This window comes from Mesoplodon bidens, assembly GCF_964165515.1.
Source record: "Mesoplodon bidens genome assembly, chromosome: 14".
Lineage (NCBI taxonomy): Eukaryota > Metazoa > Chordata > Mammalia > Artiodactyla > Ziphiidae > Mesoplodon > Mesoplodon bidens.
The window spans coordinates 59,527,658-59,550,207 of NC_138170.1; the positions used below are offsets into that span (position 1 = coordinate 59,527,658).

General features: G+C 38.1%; 2 protein-coding genes across 5 annotated transcripts in view; one reads left to right on the forward strand and one right to left on the reverse strand.

Annotated features, from left to right (window-relative positions):
* The window catches only part of PRKD3 (protein kinase D3), an 85,416-nt gene extending 82,279 nt beyond the window's left edge, over positions 1-3,137 (forward strand). For all 3 annotated transcript variants that reach the window (XM_081255080.1, XM_081255078.1, XM_081255079.1), the window contains one exon: positions 449-3,137. In XM_081255080.1, the coding sequence (XP_081111206.1) occupies positions 449-622 (174 nt within the window). In that variant the 3' untranslated portion in view covers positions 623-3,137. The remainder of the gene's footprint in view (positions 1-448) is intronic.
* Positions 578-22,533, reverse strand: NDUFAF7 (NADH:ubiquinone oxidoreductase complex assembly factor 7). Of its 2 annotated transcripts, XR_014017521.1 has the most exons (11): positions 22,421-22,533; positions 21,949-22,112; positions 18,267-18,347; positions 17,190-17,300; positions 13,361-13,574; positions 12,490-12,548; positions 11,701-11,811; positions 8,991-9,134; positions 7,279-7,452; positions 6,460-6,751; positions 578-704 (listed from the first exon to the last, which is right to left on the reverse strand). XR_014017521.1 is itself a non-coding variant. In XM_081255083.1 (10 exons), exons 1-10 carry the CDS (start codon positions 22,485-22,487, stop codon positions 6,536-6,538), a joined length of 1,341 nt encoding a protein of 446 aa, XP_081111209.1. In that variant the 5' UTR covers positions 22,488-22,533; the 3' UTR covers positions 6,195-6,535. The 2 variants fall into 2 exon arrangements, 1 of the variants encoding a protein (XP_081111209.1); XM_081255083.1 differs by lacking the exon at positions 578-704 and having other exon boundaries at positions 6,195-6,751.
* Positions 22,534-22,550: the final 17 nt, after the last annotated feature.

The window sequence follows — 22,550 nt, forward strand, 5'->3', positions numbered from 1 at the left end:
AAACTTCAGAGTAAAGAGAGAAGCTTCAGAACTATTTTAAAGGGAATGAGGGGTAGAAATAACTTCAAAACAAATATAATCATATTTAGTCTCAGCAGTTATTAAATTATCCTGATAACAGATTCTAAGCACTTTCCCCTATTTTGAAAAGTAAGGTGTAGGCCTCTCCAACAAAATATTTTAGTGGTTATTATTAGCCACCTCAGAAGCCTGAGGCAACGTTTTCTTTTTTAATTTTAGAAACTAGTTCCTTCCTTCATGAGAGACTCTAAATTTGAAAAAGTATTTATCTTTAACATTGCTAACTTAAAATATTACAAATGAACTTATTGTATAGCAAATATTTAGGAGGTAGGGGTTGTCAATTTTATGACTAGGGTGCTGAGCAAAAAAAAAAAGGTTGACAGTATTGTTTCTTTCATGGTTCATAATCTTTGTTTTTCCCTAGGACTATCAGACTTGGCTTGACCTTAGAGAATTTGAAACTCGCATTGGTGAACGTTACATTACACACGAAAGTGACGATGCCCGCTGGGAAATACATGCATATACACACAACCTTGTATACCCAAAGCACTTCATTATGGCTCCCAATCCAGATGACATGGAAGAGGATCCTTAATTATTATTGAGCTAACTTCAATAAGGATTTCATGTTATGGACTGGTATTTTGCTGCATAACTTGTTCTTTGTAGGTTGTCATCTGAAAGGATGCAAAGACATGAGGAAATATGATAAGGAATCAGTGACACCAATACTGTAGTTCATATTGAGTAGGTACAAGAGGGGAAACTGAGTAATAAAAACACATAATGGAACCCAAGATAAAGCTTTTCATAAATTTTTACAGCATAAGCAATAACTTGTTTTTGTATTTTTCCTAATTGTTCATTTTAGTACAATAGTGGCACTTAATTTATCTTCCCTTTCCTATTCTTAACATTATTTTTTTAAAAGGAGAAAAAGGCAAGCTAGAGTCCAGTTATTGCATAGCTTGACCAAATCGTACAAGAGTTACAAGGTTGATTACTAAACAGATGTGCATTTATGCGGTAACTGAGAGGCTACCAGCATGCCATTTCCTATAGACTTTAAACATTTGTTTAACTGACCATAGAGGCATTGAGGGGTTTTTCCTAGACTCCTGGAAAGGGAGTGCTGGACTGTTTTACCTTTCTTTTTTAGGTCAGTCAAGACTCCAAAACAGTGATCCCTAACCCTTTTGGAGTTGAAATTCTGAATATGCTCTTTGGAACATGAAAATTAAGTTGTCACCTTTTGTAAGTTTTGGTATGTTGCAACAGCCCCTAAGGTCATTCGGGACAACTGATGTACAAAACCAGGAGTATGAACTGCTGGTCTCAGTGCTGAGTTGTTATGTATGTCTTCTTATAGCTCAACTCTGCTGCTAAATATTCACATTCCCACTGACGCCGTTGTGATGCCACAATTGGATTCCAACATTTAATAGGTATAGATCTGAACTCTAATTACACAATTTATCTTTACATAGGGTTGAATAATTTGAGGAAGAAAATTAAATATATGCTAAAAGTAGGCCAGTGCAGAGTCAGTTAATGCTACAGGAAAGAATAACAGTATCCTTTTGTTCTTCCCTTAGCTTATTGGAAGGCTTTACAGATATCTAGAATGTTTTAAAACCAATTATATTTTAAGCAGTTTGAGGGAGTGGATGGGGTGGAGCATGAAACAGTTTATAAGAGTATGGCTATTTTATCAGCTGAGCAAATGAAAGAATGAAATGTGTTGTTTTTTTTTAACACTGCAGCTTCAGCAGCCAGCCAAAGACATTTTTTTTCTACCCAGATGTCATATTTAAGAGGTCAGACTTTTTCATAGCTTTTTAAAAGTTACTAACAGTCTTCCCTCAAAAAAGTTAAAGATCTGGTGGGACCATTCACTTATAAAACATCTAGGGACTTTTTTGATTCCTCAGTAATCATTGTAAACTTTTTTTCCCCTCCAAAAAGAGCAAAAGACGTGGACAAAAAACCTGGCTCCGTTCTTTAATTACCTATGTTGGCCTCGGCAGGTGACAATCTGTCTAAGCCTTGAGTTCCTCAATCTATAGAATAAAGATTATAATTCTTGCCTGTACCTTCCTCACAGTGTTGTTGTGAAGATCAGATGTTGATAAGCTAAACGTTATAAATGTGTTAACTATCACTGCCCACAGAATTTGAGGTAGCAAAGGAAAAGAATGTTCTTCTTGTGAACAGACTAAGACTGAGAGGGCCCTTAGAGATCCTGAAGCTACTGCCTTATCTAGGACTAAAAATATCCTTGAGAGAATGGAAGGAAACACACAGTGCTCCTGTTTTCTGTGCTCTTTACATGTTTTACCCTCACAACAGCCATGAGGTAAGTGCACATGAAGTCTGTCTCACAGATAAGGAAACTGAGGCACAGGGAAATTAAGTAACTAGCTGCTGACGGTCACAGTTAGGATGTGGGTTTGAACCCAGGCAATGTGGCTCCAGAGTCCTTCTTACCCCTCCTAGCCATTTTACTATACTGCCTACCCCTAAATATCTCCAGGAGACACTCCACAATGTCTCAGTATCTCATTGTCAGATAGGAGTTTAAAAAATTAAACCAAATTAATTTTGCAAAACCTCTGGGAAGTGTATTTTCCCTGTGATATAGGATAACTTCCCCAAATTTCTCTAAAGTAAGTGTTTATATCAGTGTGCTAAAATGAAGTAATTCTGAGTCACTAGGCACCCTATTGTGGTTTTACTGCGTAAAATGATAATTAACTGGAATGACGTTTGTTTGCTATACTTATATAATCAAACTTTACAAGCCATGAAATTAATTGCACTCTTTTTGTTTTTGTTGAATGCCTAAGAAGTTTTCTAAAAAAAAAATTGTAAAGGCACTGTCAGATAATTTGGAGTTGAGTAATTTCTCCAGTTACTGTATAACCTGCATAACCTTTTTTTGTCTTGAAGTCATTGTGTTTGTATAAGAAATAATTGTTAGAAACATTTGATAATGTACAAAGTAGTCTATAATGACACTGTTTAGTACATTTTTATTTTTTATTACATCCCACTTTTTGTAAATATCCTCAAAGAAGCTTGATAATAAAATGTATTTCCATATCACCATACTTTTCCATGTGAAAACCTGAGCCTATCTCTAGTAGAGGTATCCAAAGAATATTTTATTTGGTTGTGTTCTTTTCCCAGGCTTTGGTAATAGAACTGTTTTGGAAATAGTATTTGTAAATGAAACTAATGCTATATTTAAGAACACAGATTTTTTTTTTAATCTGACTAAAATAAAAAACAACTCATTATTACAATTTTATACAAAATTTGAGGTAGTAACCTCAAGGTCTCATTTCTTGGAATGAAAGTTTGGAATAATTTTAGGTTTTTCAGAAACTACCATCAAATATTCCACTACTGCAACTGCCAAAAGACTTAAGTTAAATACCTAATACCACAGTACATGTATAGGTTTCAAGAAGCATTGCCTCTTTCCCCTTAATCATAAAAACTATTAAATAATTGGGAAGGGCCAACTATGGGCATTTTCATCTAAAAATTCTCCAACCAAGTCTTTAAGGGTGGCTAGGAATGGCCCAAAGTTGAGCAGCATCTGAAAAATAAGGCCTCCATCTTCCTTTAATTTAGCGTGAGATAGAGAATGCTAGTCCTGCTCTCATTGAAGCCAAAGAAGCAATAAGAAACAACCATTCATCACTCTGCCAATGAATTTCCAATATAGTTAAGCTATAAATTCAAGACATACAGCTGGTATTCTTTTTCTTTAATTTCACAAATTTGTGTTGCTAATATAACAGTTCTTCAGAAAGTCCATATGTCTGCTACTAATAAAAGTTTTTTGAACCAAAAAATGAGAACTTACGGAACTAAATCTTGACAATTATCTGAAAATAAGAGAGAATTATTAACTCAATTTAGAAAATTACTCCTCCTAAGCAGTCTGGATTTACTCTAAGTCATATTTTAAGTACCTGTTAGGTTTATTGGTTTTACTGTGACTTTAAAAATTTTTTTAATCTAATTTTAATTATAAAATTCACAGAAGCATATGGTAGAAAATTCAAATACCAAAAAGGAGGACAAATAAAAGTAAGTCTTTTCCCACCCCTCAAACCAGATTGGGAAATTTAATAGTGATTATTGAAGTTCATAGCAATATAAGGCCTACCTCAAGAAAGAAGAAAAATTTCAAATAACCTAACTTACTGTCTAAAGGAATTAGAAAAAGAAGAACAAACAAAGCCCAAAGTTAGTAGATGGAAGGAAATAATTATAAGAGAGGAAATAAAATAGAGACCAAAAAACAACAGAAAAAACATCAATGAAACCAAGAGCTGGTTTTTTGAAAAGATAAACAAAATTGATACACCTTTTTGCAAAATTGATAAACCTTTAGCCAGGCTCATCAAGGAGAAAAAAGAGAGGACCTAAATAAAAATAAGAAAGAAGAGAAACAACAACTGTACTACTGAGATACAAAAAAAAAAATCATAAGAGAATACTACAAACAGTTATATGCCAACAAAGTAGACAACCTAGAAGAAATGGAAAAATTTCTAGAAACATACAACCTGCCAAGACTGAGTTAAGAAACAGACAATCTGAACAGTTCAGACCAGTCATTAGTAGTGAAATGGAATTTGTAATTAATAAAAAACCTCCCAGCAAACCAAAGTTCAGGCTTCTCAGGGGAATTCTAAACATACTAAGAAAAGCTAATACCTATCCTCCTCAAACTATTCCAAAAACTGAAGAGAACGGAATGCTCCCAAATTCATTCTACAAGACCACCATTACTTACCCTAGTACCAAAACCAGATAAGAACTCTACAAAAGAAGAAAATTACAGTCCAGTATCTCTGATGAATATAGATGCAAAAAATCCTCATAACAAACTGAATCCAACAATATATTAAAAGGATCACACACCATGATCAAGTGGGATGTATTCCAGGGACCCCAGGATAGTTCAATATTTGCAAATCAATCAGTGTGACCCACTACATTAACAGAAGGATAAAAATCACATGATCATCTCAAAAGAGACAAGAAGCATCTGACAAAATTCAACAGTCATTCATGATAAAAACTCTCAACAAAGTTGATATAGAGGGAACATATCTCAACATAAAAAAGGCCACTTAACCACACTCAATAGGGAAAAGCTAAAAATCTTCCCTCTAAAATCCAAATTGGAAGGGAAAAAATAAAATTGTCTCTATTTGCAGATGACATGATACTGTACATAGAAAACCCTAAAGTCTCCACCAAAAAACTGTTAGAACAAATGAATTCAGTAAAGTTGCAGGATACAAGATTAATACACAGAAATCTGTTGCTTTTCTATACACTAATAATGAACTATCAGAAAGAGAAAGCCAGAAAACAATCCCATTTAAAATCAGCGTCAAAAAGAATAAAATAGGAATAAACAACCAAGAAGGTGGAAGACCTATACTCTGACAACTATAAAACACTGAGGAAGGAATCTGAAAATGATACAAAGAAACGGAAATATATCCGATGTTCTTGGGTTGGAAGAATTAATATTGTTAAAATGTCAATACTACCCAAAAGCAATCTACAGATTTAATGCAATCCCCATCAAAATACCCATGACATTTTTCACACAACTAGAACAAATAATCCTAAAATTTATATGGAACCACAAAAGACCCAAATTCCCAAAGCAATCTTGAGAAAAAATAACAACGCTGATGGTATCACGCTCCCTGACTTCAGACTTTACCACAAAACTACAGTTATCAAAACAGCATATTGGCACAAAAACAGACAGATCAATGGAACAGAACAGAGAGCCCAGAAATAAACTCACGCACCTATGGTCAATTAATCTACGACAAAGGAGGAAAGAATATACAATGGAGAAGACAGTCCCTTTAATAACCAGTGATTATTGGGCATCCTTTCCTTACTTTTTATATACAAGTAAATATCACTGAACAGAAAACAACCAGTCTGCATTTAGTGTTTTAATTGCTGTGAAATTACTTCTAAGCATTTCTTTAAATGTAGCTTTTCTCCAACAAAAATGGAATCATAACTACAAAACATTTTGCACCCTACTTTTTCACTTACTAAATCTTAGCAATCTATGTCAGAACATACTACTCTACCTCATTTTAAAAATATATGGATAGTTCTATTTAATCAGTCCCCTGTGAATGGCCAGTTGTTTCCAGTTATAAAATCAATCAGGATTCATGTTTACATTTTAAAATAAAAATACAGCAACTAGCTTTATTAATTAGAGGAAACCCAATAATAAGTTTCATTAAATTGAGAACACACATTTGTACCAAGAATCAAACACAATCTTAAAAGATCAATTTTCAGTTGTACTGTATGGGCTATTTTTATTGGCTGTGAAGAGATAAAATACTTTAATACTTATTTTACCTGTGATATATAAAACGTGTTCCCTTTATTCTAGTTTCTTAGGCCAACTTGGGAGTAAAAAGTCCAAACTGAAATATCACCGCCAAGCAAGTTCAGCAAACCCAGCTACAGGTGATGTTGAGGGTTTTGACTGACATGCATTCATCTGATGATTTCTACTACGAAGTCTCTGATGAGGTATCAAGGCAAAGAAGTTAAATCTTTCTCCCATCTTCGTAGGATTCATTAACATATCATAGCCCTGAAGTAAATGCCGCCTCAGTGATGGCTCATCTGATTTATCTAAAAGAACCTGAAAAGAAAAAGATTTCTTAGTGAAAATAACCAGGAGAAAGGATTCCTAGTCATTTGCAGCAATACTAATGACTATTAGCTATTCAATAAAACAGTGCTTAAAATGTAATATCTGATCATCTACCTTAGAATCATGGTGTTTATTAAAGACACAGGTTGCTGTGACCCAAACCTATGGATTTGTATGTTTAGCAAATATTCCCAGGTGGTTTGATCTACACTGAAGGGTTAAGATGTCTTCAAAACAGTTGTAAAATTCATACTCATACAGGCAGTCAAGTTTTCTTAACAAACGTGATTATTATTTGGAAGTCTTCATTTTACCTCAAGAGAGATGCATGGAACTTACCAGGCTGCTCCACCCCCAGGCTGTCTGGTTACACTGAACCCTATACTACTGAAAAGACTGGAACACCAAGGATCTGACTAACGACAAGAGCATTAAGGCCAAGTGAACTTAAAATATTTATTGAAATAGTATGAAATTAAAATATTTAATAACAGTGAAATAACATAAATCATTACCTTCAGCCGGACATCAATGCCCATATTTCTTAAAAATGTTTGCTGTTTTATTGGACCCAGAGAAGCTACTTTCCCCTGGGACATTCTGCGCAAGTAACTGAAGTCCACGTCAGCTGTGAGGTCTGCTGTTCCCGGGGCAATTAAGACATCATGAAGCCTGTGGCCACAAAACCCCTTGAACATAATTTTTTAAATGATGAGTTTTTGTACTTTTATGGTTATCATTATCAAGATTAAAGAAATGCTATCATTTTAGTACATTTTCCATAACACCTGTTAAAAAGGAAAATATAGCCTAAATCAGTGGTTTACAAACTCTTACCAAATAGCACCCTTTCTTCAAATGAGATGCTATGTGGAAAACCCACTATAAAGTGCTATGTTATAGTGCCTGAAGATGCTGCCTTTGACAGTTGTTTAAAATTTTCATTAATGCCCATGGTGATGAAGTGTAAGAGAATTCTCCAGATGAATTCAGGTTACCAGAACCTAGATGGTGTTTTACAGTGTATCCATCAACTATATGCATCAGAATCACCAGAGAGCAAAGCAACTATACTCCAATAAAAATTATTAAAAAAAAAAATCACCTGAGAACCTGTTACTGGACTCTACCCAGGCCTAGCAAATCAGAATCCTGGAGATAAGCCTAGAGAATCAGTGCTTAAAGAAAAAAAACCTCTCCAGGTTTTTCTTTAAAAGAATAAAGTTAGTGCTTCCCTGGTGACACAGTGGTTGAGAGTCCGCCTGCCAATGCAGGGGACACGGGTTTGTGCCCCGGTCCGGGAAGATCCCACATGCCGCAGAGCAGCTGGGCCCGTGAGCCATGGCTGCTGGGCGCATCCGGAGCCTGTGCTCCGCAACAGGAGAGGCCACAGCGGTGAGAGGCCCGCGTACCACAAAAAAAAAAAGAATAAAGTTAGAAATTGAGAAACACCAATCTAGAAAATGACTTAATAACATCTAGTTAAATGTATTTCAGTATACTTTAAAGTATATTGAACAGAATTGATCATATTCCAAGACAGCAGTCCCCAACCTTTTTGGCACCAGGGACCGCTTTCGTGGAAAACAATTTTGGGGATGGTTCATGTGGTAATGGGAGCGACGGGGAGCAGCAGATGAGGCTTCGCTCACTGGCCTGCCATGCACCTCCTACTGTGCGGCCTGGTCCCTAACAGGCCAAGGACCACTAATGGTCTGAGGCCCAGGGGTTGGGGACCCCTGTTCCAAGAGCATAAGAAAGGATGTTTAGGAAGGATAAAACAATACATCTGGAAAGGAAAAAACGTGTTGAAAATATGACAGAAAATGTTTGATTACACTAGCTAGATCAAATCTATAAAAAGTAACAATGTTTTTTTAAATGAAGGAGGGGAAATTTTTAAGAACTTTTAAGAAAATCTTTCAATTTGAATTATTCAGATGCTTACTAGGATCTATGCAAACCTAGGTTCTGCAACTTAAGGAATAATGCAGACAATCCAGACCCTGTTCAAAGGAGAAGTGGACAGTAAGATACAGGGTTAAGGGTAATTATAATAACATGGATTAATTATAAAATAATGTAGTACAACAGTGCTAAGCACTGTGCACTGTAGAAACGAAAATAAGATAAATATCTTCAATGAGCTTCAAACCTAACAAATGACAACTGTAAGTAAATTGTACCAGTTAAATTCTGATAAATCATGTGACTGAATTATACATACTCTGAAGGTATCCGTTTTATTTCCATCATGACCATAATCAGCAATCAGGGCAGCACCTCCAGTTAGTGAAATGCGTTGAGAAAGTTCCTGAATAATAACGCCAGCATCAGGACACACTTCCACGTGATCCCTTGTTTCATCACACTAGTAAGGGAACAGTTGAATCAAAATACATCATTCAAAAGACCTGTGTCCTTAGGGTTTTTCTACAATGAGCATTTCTTAGTTACAATCAAAATAAATTCCTTCTCAGGGCTTCCCTGGTGGGCCAGTGGTTGGAACACCACGCTTCCACTGCAGGGCGCGCGTGTTCGGTCCCTGGTCAGGGAACTAAAGTCCCGCATGTAGTACAGCCAAAAAAATTTTTTTTTTAAATAAAAAAAATAAATTCCTTCTCAATATGAATATATTGTCTACACTCAACTTTTCACATGACATCCTTTCTATTATACAGAACTCCTTGGTTCTCTGATGTTGTCCATTCAGTTTACAAAGATATTTTAATTTTAATGCCTTTTATAAAAAGGCATATGCCCTCTCAACCCTCCAGATGGCTAAGAACATTATCACTTTATTTATGGTGATTTTACTTCTGTATCATAATTCATATAAATATATTCCACTGGGTTGAAAGCATGGAAAAGGAATTTTTGTCTGCCTAGAACAGTGTCTGACACATAAGAGACACTAAAAAGTTGTGCTAGTAGAACAAATGATATAAATCCAATATAACAAAACAGACCCTATTAAAGCAAGTATATCTGCCTTCTTTTGCGGGAAAAGGTACCCCAACGATATGCCCTATGTCTAGCAATACCAGCTTATAAACTAGTGTCAATGTACCTGAAGCCCTAATTTCCCAAGATGTTCAACTATTAACTAAGGGTCCTCAAGAAGTACATACTAGTTTAAAACGTGTATTGACAATAAATAGTAATTCTTGCCAACTGGACTAGCAGATATGAAATTTCACTAATTCCTGTGATAATGAAAACATTTTTTTCCTCATTGTGCAAATGTACATTAACTTTTGCTCCCTCCTAACACCTATTACAAGTGAAGTACTGACCTGCTCTGATGTCTCTGCCTATAATGAAACAGGTCTAAGAGGTACAGAGTCAGGCAGACTCAGCCCTTGAGTCTCACCTCATCTACTGCTTACTAGAGACAAGTTACTTAACCTTTCACAGTCTATTTCATATACTAGGCTTATTGTGAGAATTAAATGAAATAATAAACCACTAAGCCTCCAGTGCTATTAAATAAATTACTGTGGTTTGACTATATAAACCATGGGGTCAGCTGCTTCAGGCATAAGGTGACGCAACTCAGCGTTCCATGCTGACATTCTTAATATCCTAGACTGCTCTTCAAGATGAGATTCCATTACCACTTGCTCCATCCAAATGAGAGGGAAATCATCACTCCCTTTCTCATAAGTGTACACTGTTCAAATGAAGACCTAAAAACAATCAACTCTCGGGGGTTAGCTCTCAGTAGCTTTATGAATTTGTTTCTCACTCAGGTAAAATTAGCCACAGTATGAAAAAGTAGAAATGCTCACAAGCACTTAGGCTGATATTTTAAACTTATGCTTTGCAATGAAAACTTAATTCATAGGTTTACGTTTAAAAGCTCTTCTGCTTTTAAAATCGATAACTTCTAAGGCAGAAATTCTTAGTTATGGTCCAGAAAGTAGAAATCATCTTTTTCTGAGCTCGAAAAGGAATAAAACAGGCAATCTAAAGCTCAAACATTCCTGAGAAATACAGGTTTTTTGAACGTTTAAACTCAAACCAAAGACACACAGGCTCTTGCAATTATTCCTTGAGGACAATAGAAAGAAGGGGTAATCAAATTTTAATTTGAGTGGAAGCATGAGAAAAAAGACATGCTCTAACAGTAGCCCAGAAAGTGACAATAAAACTTACCTAATAATAGTTTTGAGAATTAAATGAGAAAATAGAGTAATAGGGGCTTCCCTGGTGGTGCAGTGGTTAAGAATCCACCTGCCAATGCAGAGGACACGGGTTCGAGCCCGGGTCCGGGAAGATCCCGCATGCCGCGGAGCAACTAAGCCTGTGCGCCACAACTACTGAGCCTGCGCTCTAGAGCCCACGAGCCACAACTACTGAGCCTGCGCTCTAGAGCCCACGAGCCACAACTACTGAGCCTGCGTGCCACAACTACTGAAGCCCAGGCGCCTAGAGCCTGTGCTCTGCAACAAGAGAAGCCACCGCAATGAGAAGCCTGCGCACCACAACAAAGAGGAGCCCCCGCTCGCTGCAACTAGAGGAAGCCGGCACACAGCAAGGAAGACCCAGTGCAGCCAAAAATAAATTAGAAAAAAAAAAAAGAGTAATACATACAAAATATTCAATAAATGTTGTTATTGTTACTTTACACTGTACATTGTTTTCACAGATACATAACTTCCTGTCAAGCAGACAATATTGTCACCATTTGATAGAGAACTGAGGTAAACAGAGACAGTCAGGGACTTGCTGAGTAAGCACTTACTTTCTTATTACATTAAGGTCACACAGCTAAGAAATGATTTGAACCCAGTCTCCTGACTCTTAAATCCTGTGCGTTTTCACTATTAATAAAAAGCACCTTTCATGTTACAAGGAACTCTAAAATACTAACTCAGAAAATAAAACTGAAGATTTGGTTGGCAATAAACTAAGAAAAAAAAAATTATTCCTACTTGTATGAAGGCTTCTGCTGGGGTGGCACCAGGCGCCAAAACAAATCTCAGTTTATCAGAAACCTGTGGATCAATGTCAATAAGTACTTCTCGCCATCCGTGTGGTGTTTTCTAAACACAAAATAACACATAAAAACAAATTTTTGCAAGTTCTCAAAACTGCCTCTACCAAAATAACTTTTCTCCTCTTATCATATATAAGATAGATAACTAACATTTACAGAGCACGTTACCACTTAAATTATGTAAAGGCATAACTTTAATGCATGTAGAATGACAGATGCAAACTATTAATGCTGTTTAGATAAGAAATGCAGGAGGAAATAAGCAACATGGAAAGTGCCCCCAAAATGGAAAACAGACTTAGGAGGACTAATTAGAAGCTTCTGCCAACAAATTACTACATAATAATATATACTCTCAGCCCTACAAGTTACCAGTACATGTGCATTACCACCAAATCTTAAATCTCCTCACAGAAAGAATGAAGAAAATTTTTAATTTTTGGAATTTAAAAATAGTTTCTAAAAAATAATCCTTCATTGCACTATAGTCATTTACTGTCTTACATTCTCATACATCTTTATCCCAGAAGAATTAAGAATCCTTAATATCCTAAGAATTAAGAATTCTTAATATTTCACTTTTGCTTTTCAATTATTTATATTCATCAAACTTCCAGATATAGCTAACTTCAACAAGTAATAATTAAACACCATAAATGTTTATTCTTACAACATAAGGCCCTTTGTTAGTCAATTATAAATGTGACTTCTTTCCCATCAATACCTGAAACTTATGCACAGGAAGAACATCGAAAAATTCATGTGCAAGATAAAAGCTGTACTCTATTTAAAAACAGAAGAAAAACATTAACATTTCAGCATTTTCAAGGCAATCAATTGGTTGTTTTGAACATTAACAAAAAGAAAATGCATAGTTCTTCGTAATGGAACTTGTGATACTTCCATAATTATAACTTCCACAGAATCACCCACCTCTTCATGGCAAACCTACTGTGCAGAACACAGGAACAATTATTACTATTCCCATTTTCTACAGAGGGTCAGACAGCTGAAATATCCCAGTTATCAGTTTAATGTTTTATTCATCACCAGGCCCAAAAGAAATCAGAACTCAAATTTGTTAGCTGGAAGAGGATTTGAATTTCCTAAAGTCATCCAAGACGCTTAAGGCCAGGAATGGCTGTGGTGCCGTGGCCAAGGTCAGACCACCACTTTAGGTTTGAACTGGGGCTCATCAATATAACATTCTTGAGGAGTGAAGGGATTCTCCTACCACCCCTTGCTTGCCTTTAGGCAAGTAAGGATGATCAAAAGATGAGATAATTAAAGTAAACTCATCTACTAACACTGCTTCCTTCAGGCCCCACTGCCTTGGGCTACTTCATCATCAGTACTATCTGAGGGGTAGGGAAAAAATAAAAAGGACAACCGAGATCCATGTTTTGGTTTTGGTTTGCTTTGGTTTTTGCAACACCACATGAAATTATTTTCTAACACAATGCTGTTCTCTATAGGTAAGGGACTTGGCAGCCCTAACTCAATCTACTACATTGCTTTACAAGGTTGTGGTCACCTATCACTACTGTGAGGGGTTGTGATCAAAATTCTTTCATTAATCAATGTAAAATAATTACCTTTTGGAACATCTTGCAGATCTCGGTACCAGGAAATTGGAATTCCAGACTTAGTGACACCTTTCATATATACGGGGGATCCAGCATTTCGCTCTAATAGGACCTTCTCTTCAGTCAAAGTTAATGCTTGAATCTCACTTAATTTTTGGCTCACCTCTACCAGATGTATTGAAATGTCAGAGTTTTTCAGCACAGATGCAAGCTGACTAAACACCTAAATATAAAAAGAAGAAGAAATTGGCAAAATCTTGTTGAGTAGATTTTAGGTTTTCTAACCGTTTACCTCAATAATTTGCTCATGTCACAGCAGAAGTAATAATTGGCTTCAGAGAACCTCACACAAGTCACTCTCCAGCAGTCTATGAGAATCATAACCTACTGGAGTTATTAAACATAGTCCATATAAGAAACGAACAGTACACAGTACACAGTACAATTTGGTTTCCTACTGATAAAAATTAGAATTATGACTACCAAATGAAAATAAAAGCTTTAGCATCCAATAAAAACAATGATTCAGATTAGGGAGTCTAAAAAAAGACCAAAGAAATAAAATGTATATAGCCTTGATTTTTTTTAACTTTGAAAAAACAGATTTATTACTTATAAGACCTGAAAATTATTATACACATCACACCGGGGGCCACACAGCAAGTTTATGGGTAAAGAGCTAGGCTTGATTTTAAAAAGCTGCTATGGGGGCTTCCCTGGTGGTGCAGTGGTTGAGAATCTGCCTGCCAATGCAGGGGACACGGGTTCGAGCCCTGGTCTGGGAAGATCCCACATGCCACACAGCAACTAGGCCCATGAGCCACAACTACTGAGCCTGCGCGTCTGGAGCCTGTGCTCCGCAACAAGAGAGGCCGCGATAGTGAGAAGCCCGAGCACCGCGATGAAAAGTGGCCCCCACTTGCCGCAACTAGAGAAAGCCCTCGCACAGAAACGAAGACCCAACACAGCCAAAAATAAATAAATAAATAAATAAATAAAATTTAAAAAAATAATAATAAAAAGCTGCTATGAAGACAGTATCCCAAAGAAGATCATCGACCAGCCACTGATACAGCAAGTAGGGCCCTAGAAAGTGATGCGAAAGTCAAACTGCTGTATCTCAAGCGATTAGGCCAGCAAACCTCGGGCAGCAGGAGGCTGTGGCAACAGCTTGAAAAAAATAAAGAAAGAAAAAAAGAAAAAGAAAAAACTGCTATGCCTACAAAATAGTCTCACCCCTGAGATGATCAGACTGTATCCACAAGAAATCAGATTTGAATGGCACTAATTACTTGACAGTTTAACTCTGAGATTCTTTCCCATTTTCAATTTCTTCTTAGCCACACACATTTTTTTGCTACTGTAAACATGAGGGAAAAAAAGGAATATACTGATGTTTTATCAATATTTTAATGCTAAAAATTCAATGCCAATTGCATAAAGTACATCAATATTTTTTTCATTTGAATTTAATACTCACTGGTGATTTGCCTCCTACTTTTGAGACCTGAATATGCATTAGGACAAGACGACTTTTCCAAATTTAGTTTTGAGATGAAACTATACATGGAAAAACTTCTCCCCAAGAGAAAAATCCTTCAGAAATATAATCAAAAATTAAAAGTCTGTAATTACACCTTTGGCTATTTTCTTTACATTCCTTTAAATTCTTTGGCTTTTTAAGAGGTCTCAGGACTTGATCTAGGGAGGCATCCTTTAGACATTTTAAGAGCTGTGGGTATAGTTTGGTGCATATAGTTTGGAGCACGGAGTTCAAGGTAGAGCACAGAAACAAGTCTGGTTGTGAACATCTTGTACTGATAAGAGGGTAGCTGCCAAAGATGTTTACGCAGGGGAATGATAAAGCCAAGCATTTTCTTTCCAAAAGACAAGCATAAAGAATGGATTATAGGGGAAAGGGATTAGGAATTTGGGATTAACAAATAAACACTACCATATATAAAATAAACAACTAGGACCTACTGTATAGCTCAAGGAACTATATTCAATATCTTATAATAACCTATAATGGAAAATAATCTGAAAATATATATATAATCACTTTGCTGTACACCTGAAACTCTGTAAATCAACTATACTTCAATTTAAAAAATTTTTTTTAAGAAAAAAAAAGAGCTTTGGGCTTAATTTTTAAAGTTCTTGAAACAAAATATTGTTAGAGAATCTTATTAAATATTTTATATTCAAATGACTTTGACAATTTAAAAAGATACAAAATAGAGTCTGGAAACATAAATCAGTGGGTTACCCCCACCACCAAAAACATACAATATAATAAGGATTCTTATTTGTCAGATATTTGTAAATTTTCTTTGAAAAAAAAATCCTTCAATTCTTAATTTCAAGCAGAAATCATATAGCATCAAGAAATTTAAATTTCTCTTTTTTTTTTTTTTTGCGGTACGCGGGCCTCTCACTGTTGTGGCCTCTCCTGTTGCGGAGCACAGGCTCTGGAAGCGCAGGCTCAGCGGCCATGGCTCACGGGCCCAGCCGCTCCGCGGCATGTGGGATCTTCCCGGACCGGGGCACGAACCTGTGTCCCCTGCATCAGCAGGCGGACTCTCAACCATTGCGCCACCAGGGAAGCCCAAGAAATTTAAATTTCTTTAAATTGAATATGCATTTTTTTACACTGATTTGTCAGGTACACACAAAATAAACTCACAATTTATTTTGGAACATACAATGTAAGTAACTTTGATGTTAGTAGATAATGCCCAGTAGCTATTCATAGGGGTTGTACCAAAATATACTTACAAGCAGTACATGAGAGTTGCCCTTGCTCCCCATCCTCACCAACCAAGGTCTAACAACCTTGGTGTTGTCAGACTTTCTAATTTTGAGGGTACAGTGGTTACTCACTGTGATTTTAATTTTCATTTCCCTGACTACCAATGAGTTTGAGCATCTTTTTGTTTTCATTAGCCACATGGATTTCCTCTTTTATGACAGGCCTGTTCACATCTTTGGCGTGACTTTTCTGGGTTATCTGTCACCTTCTTACAGATTTAAACGAGATCTTCGGGGCTTCCCTGGTGGCGCAGTGGTTAAGAATCCGCATGCCAATGCAGGGGACACAGGTTCGAGCCCTAGTCCAGGAAAATCCCACATGCCACAGAGCAACTAAGCCCGTGTGCCACAACTACTGAGCCTGCGAGCCTAGAGCCCGTGCTCCGCAACAAGAGAAGCCACCGCAATGAGAAGCCTTTGCACCACAACGAAGGGTAGCCCCAGCTCGCCGCAACTAGAGAAAGCGTGAACAGCAACAGAAGACCCAATGCAGCCAAAATATAAAAAATAATAATAATAATAAATCTATATAAAAAAAAGTTCTTTATGTATTCTAACTACCAGTTCTTTGTTAGTTGCATGTGTTACAAATAACTCCTCCCACTTTGTGTTTTGTCTTTTCACTTTCTTTATGGTGTCTTTGAAGAACAAAACGTTCCTAGTTTCTTTAAAGAAAAAAGTTCTTAATTTTAATGTATTTGAAATTATTAATCTTTTCCTTTATGGCTTCTGCTTTTTATATAATGTAAAAAACTCCCTACTCAGAAGATGAATATATTCTCCCATAATATCTTCTAAAAGTTTTATACTTTTAGCTTTTACATTCTCCCCTCACCCCCATTTTTTAAGATTAGAAACAGATAACAAGTAATGATTCATTATATTATTTGACATTACATTTTAGCTGAGAAATATGAGATTAAGGAGATAAGACTGAAAACCAAGGAAATCAACAAAGTTTTCGAACTCAGTCAAAAGTAACAAGAGTCAGGTACATGCGACTTTAAGACATTCTTTTCTTACTTACCCTCAAAATATCTCCCAAGAGGGTACCCCTGCCTGGGCCCAGTTCCACCAGTTGGAAAGCTGCATTTTTTCCAGTGGTTATCCATTCACTGATGAACCATATCCCTAGGAGCTGTGACAGGAAAGAACTACACTCAAGCATTATAAAGCATTAAAGTATACCACAATATAAAACTCTATGTAAATAGACTTTACGCCGGAAGGCAAAGTGTTTCCTAACAACCATACATGTTATTTAACATGTTAATATATGTATACGCACACAGGAACTTCACTGGGACTACAGTACAACAGACACCACTTAGGAAGCTTAATAACAGAAGAAAACACCTAGTTAAAAGGCAGCCTCTACTATAAAAGGTCCCATGACACAGATAAGAGGATATCACTTACCGAAAGGTACTAGTATTTAAAAGCAAACAGACATATGAAATATGATTCTGCCATTTCTTCATATTCATGTAATTTCAATAATTACATGGCTTTAAGTCATAATTAATATTCTTTAATGCCTAGATTTTTCTTCCTTTTGTATACTATTTTCTATTTCTAAATTGATCAAAGGTTACATATGGAAATAAATGAACTAGAATTCCTGAAAAGAATTCAAAGTTCTTAAGGAGACTTCTACTGTAAACACAGGTAAATAAGGGGTATAGGCTATAGAGTGCATTTTGATTCCACTAACTCCTCAGTATTTTTTATCTTTTCTCTTCCTTCTTGAGAGAACTCTCAACCTTCTTCTTCACCTTGCCTGTTGTCTCTCTTCGTTTTTCCATTCTCATTTTTTCATCTGATTCTCCTCTTTTCCAACACCTTTTCTTCCATTTCTTTTCTTTTTCTTTCCTTCTGTCCTTTGTATCTCTACATATCCTTTTCTACAGTAAAGTATAAACCTTTCAAATGTTCTCGATACCTCTATTACTCTCTATTCCTTCAGTATATAAACCACTAAAAAATTAAAACTTGATGAATCACCACAAACAAAGCTGTAAAACACTACTGTAGAATACTACTACTTGATCTACTCTCAAGTGTTTGATAATTAGTTTCTTCTAGAGTTTACGTTGGATATTACCTCCCCAAAGATCTGACTTATTTCAGGTGAAGTAATGAAATCTCCTTTTTCTCCTAGCATGTCACGGTTCACATAATAGCCCTACGTAAAAAGAAAAAATGGAGAAAACAAATTAATTTTCAAATAAGCTTTCTAAAACACCCCTCCAAAATCTCACATAATGTATACAATGAGATAAACAAGTTATTTCATAAGAAAGTTCTCTTCTAAATAAGCAAAATAAACAGCGTCTTTACCTAAATTTTACAAAGTAACAGTCATTTTGCAGAACTGGTAGAAAAACAATCACTCCTTGACTACAAAGGCAGAAGCCAAGCAGGGCCCCTCTTCACACTGCACAGCTGCCCTCCCTGTCCTGCCTCCACACGAAGACCCTGGCTGCCCCGCAAGCCCCTCGCCCAACCTCTCCCACTGTGTTTCAAATCAGCCCTGCCTGCTCTTGAGGCTGCTTCTTGACCTGGGTGCTGGTGACATGGGAGTGTTCACTTTGTCAAAATTCATCAAGCTGTATAAATGTGATTTTGCATTTTTCTATGTGAATGTTATATCTCAATAAAAAGTTGATTTTTTGTTTGTTTTTGTTTTGTTTTTAATTTGCCCTGCCTGGCCATACATCCTTGCCATCGCAAATGTTCTCCTTTCCCATCCCTCCCTGGCAATCTTCTACTCAGTAAGACTGAATCTGCTCTGGGGGACGGGACTATGTCTTATTTACCTTCATATACCAAGTTTTAGCATAGTGTCTAGCCTTCAAGAAACACTCAAGAATTGTTTAAAATTTCCCTATGCCCTTCAAGCCCCTTCTTAAACCAGCTTACTCTCAGCAGGTGACCTGGGCTCTGGCCCACACAGGAATTAAAGAATGTTATTAAATAGACTTCCTCAGGTTCCTGACCCCATCCAGCCTCCACTGTTCCCATTCTTTCCTTGGGACTCAAAGGATGAAACGCCTACAGCTTCTGCTCTTTTCCAAACTTAACCCTGTGCTCTGGCTCAATCACCATTCCTCACATAACCCTCATGGGCCAGGATCTTTCTATCACAGCTTTCTCGTACAGCTTCAACTTTTCCCCCTCAGCATTAGAAACTTAATGAAGTCACTTCCATCTTTAAAAAAATATTTTTCACTTCATACAGCATCTCCCCTCTAGCCTTTCTCTGTCCCTTCGTAAGGAAGTATTTCAGGGGTGGGGTGTGTGTGTGTGTGTGTGTGTGTGAGAGAGAGAGAGAGAGAGAAGCGAACCACTCTGGCAGTCTAATGAATGCTACAGACCCTTCACAGAATGTTTTTAAATGCACAGGACTTAAAACACAGAGGACTAAATATGAAATCAATTGAAAAATACTTATCAGGCTTCCCTGGTGGTGCTGTGGTTAAGAATCTTCCTGCCAACACAGGGGACACAGGTTCGAGCCCTGGTTCGGGAAGATCCCACATGCCGCGGAGCAACTAAGCCCGTGCGCCGCAACTACTGAGCCTGCGCTCTAGTGCCCACGAGCCACAACTGCTGAAGCCCGCGCGCCTAGAGACCGTGCTCCGCAACAAGAGAAGCCACCGTAATGAGAAGCCCGCACACTGCAACAGAGTGGCCCCCGCTCGCCGCAACTAGAGAAAGCCCGCGCGCAGCAACTAAGACCCAACACAGCCAAAAATAAATGAATAAAATAAATAAATAAATTTATAAAACAGAAAAATACTTATCAAATATTTTAAAAATAAATTTGTGATATAGTAATATATATACACCTTTGTAAGTGTATTAAAAAGCAAAATTGAGCTGAAGTTCTAATAAATAATGAAGTTTTGAAGGACAGAGAAGTACAACAGTATTTTGAGATATCATGACCACTCTGCTGCGACATGACAGTGTCAGTGATTTCCACCGACGCTAAAATCACAGAGTACTGCTGATGGTACTGGTTGTTGCCTATGTTCATAATCAGAGAAACACTAAACTTCAGTTAGAGGTTAATGAAAATAAAAGTGTCATTTTTATTCCCATCCACGTCCACAAACCCCCTGATTTCTATTCAAGGATCCCTAGGTTAAGAACCTCTACTTTAAATTTGAGTTACCTCAGGGCTTACTCCTGAATAACCTTCTCTTCTCTAAGTATACTCTCGCTGGTTCCTTTTTATTTTAACGTCATCTATATACTGATGATGACCAAATTTATATATGCATGCCCAATCTTTCTCACGAACTCCAGACTCTTATGGCCAACGGCTCACTTACTATCTCCACCTGATGTCACTGCCAACACAATGTAAATGAATGCACCTCCCAAAGGTTTCCCATTGCACTAACACAAAAATCTAAATTTCATGAAAGCACTGCATGAACTGGCTCCTCTCCAAACTCATCTCATACTACTTTCCTCACCATCAAACCCTCCCACCCGCCAGTCACTGCCCTGCAGCCACACTGGTGCCCTTCTCTTCTCTGTGTACCAAAGCATTTCCCAGCTTAAAAACCTTGTGTTTCTGGATCCTCTGATGGGAACCCACTTCTCCCAGACCTGTGCCTGGCTGGCCCATCCCCATCCTTCAAGCCTCAGCTCAAATATACTGGCTTTCCCCGACCACCTACCTAAGGAACTTCTACAATCCCTATTCCCAGCACAGTATTTGCTTTCAATCCCTATTAACCCAGTTTTGTTTGTTTGTTTGTTTTTTCCTCCCTCAGAAGCACTTACAACAATCCACAATGATCTTGTTTAATTATTTGTTTCCTTGTTTATGGTTCATTATCTCACTAGAACATAAGCGCCAGGCTCCACTGTCCACTGCAGTATTCCCAGAGCCTGAGACAGTGTTTGGCATATATGGCGCCTCAATAAATGGATAAATGATGAGTGGATCTCAACTCTAACCCAGAGATGTTTGTTTTAAAGCTTCTCCTTATCTGAACTTTTGGTACGCTGTAACACTGCATACAGGCACTAAAGGATCTCTTCCATTACTAAACCTCTGGACCCTGAGTCACTCTACTATATCCAACAGCAAAAGGCCAAACGAACCCCAGGATTCCACAGATCTCATATTTTAACCCAACAAAAGGTGAAACATTCTAAAATAAAAGGACCACAGGCTTTCACCAAGTGACTTTGTAGAGCAGACAAGGAAATGAAGGTCAAAAACCTGTGACAATGCCTAATGCTAGAACGTAAACGCCCAGACGTTCCATTCTCAATGGAATACGCTTCCAGTGCCTGCTAATACCATGCCAACACAGCTTTCCAGGCACTAAATTCGTATTTCCTGTTGCCTATTGGACATTTCCACCTGAGTCCCACAAACACTTCAAAGAGTTCGGACTGAACTCTTTCCTACCTCTACCTCCTCCTGAATTCACTTCTTCCTGAAAAATGACTCCAGTATCTACCATAAACCCAGGTAGGGAAGTCATCCTTCCTTCATCTCATAAATCCAATCGGTTACATCGTCCCCTGAACATCTTTGTAACTTGTCCTCTCTTTAAAGCCACTGCCGCTGACTTGACCCAGCCCTGCCCAACTGACAGATTCATTTATCTGTCCCCAGGTCTTAGAGCGTGGCTCTTCCCCTGGAAGGCAACTGCCAGGGCTGAGGACCTTCGGGGTCCTCTCTGAGCATATCCGCCTGATTCAAACCTCGCAGCGCAGCTAGAGCGGGACTGGTCCCCGGGCTCCCCGACCCATACCTTGGCTGGGTTGGTCAAGACCTCCTTCATGTACTCGGCCACGGTGATGGGACCAGTAGACTTGATTTTGTACATAAGATGCCGCAGCATAGGGGTCACCGGGTTGTTTTCTGCCGGCTCATTCCCGGAGCTGAAGTACTTTCCTCTCCAAAGACAAGGAAGGACTGTAGAAAACACACATGAAACGGCATTCATTAGAAACCTTAGTATTGGCATCTGCACAGCCGCCGGAGTGATTTCAAAGCGGCTTCATCAACCCTTCACCTCGGCCAAAGCCAGGAAAGCGGTCTCGGGCCCTCAGCACGCCCAAAGGGCGCAGCAGGCACGCGCTTGGCCCACGACCACACAGCCGTTTCGTGTCTGACGCTGGACTCCAGGCTGCAGCCCAGAGTGCCCCGCAACCCCCTCAACTGGAGAAGGCGCCCCGGGCGGTTTCCGCGGCAACGGGGGCTCGGGCACCGCAATTGCTTACCCGCGCGCACGGCGAACAGCCGCCCAGCGCACAGCCGTCCAGCGCCTGCCGCAGCCAAGACGCTCATGCCGGACTCCACACGCAGCTGCGAGCCGCCCGTAGGTGGGGAGTGCTCCAATTTCCGGGGGAG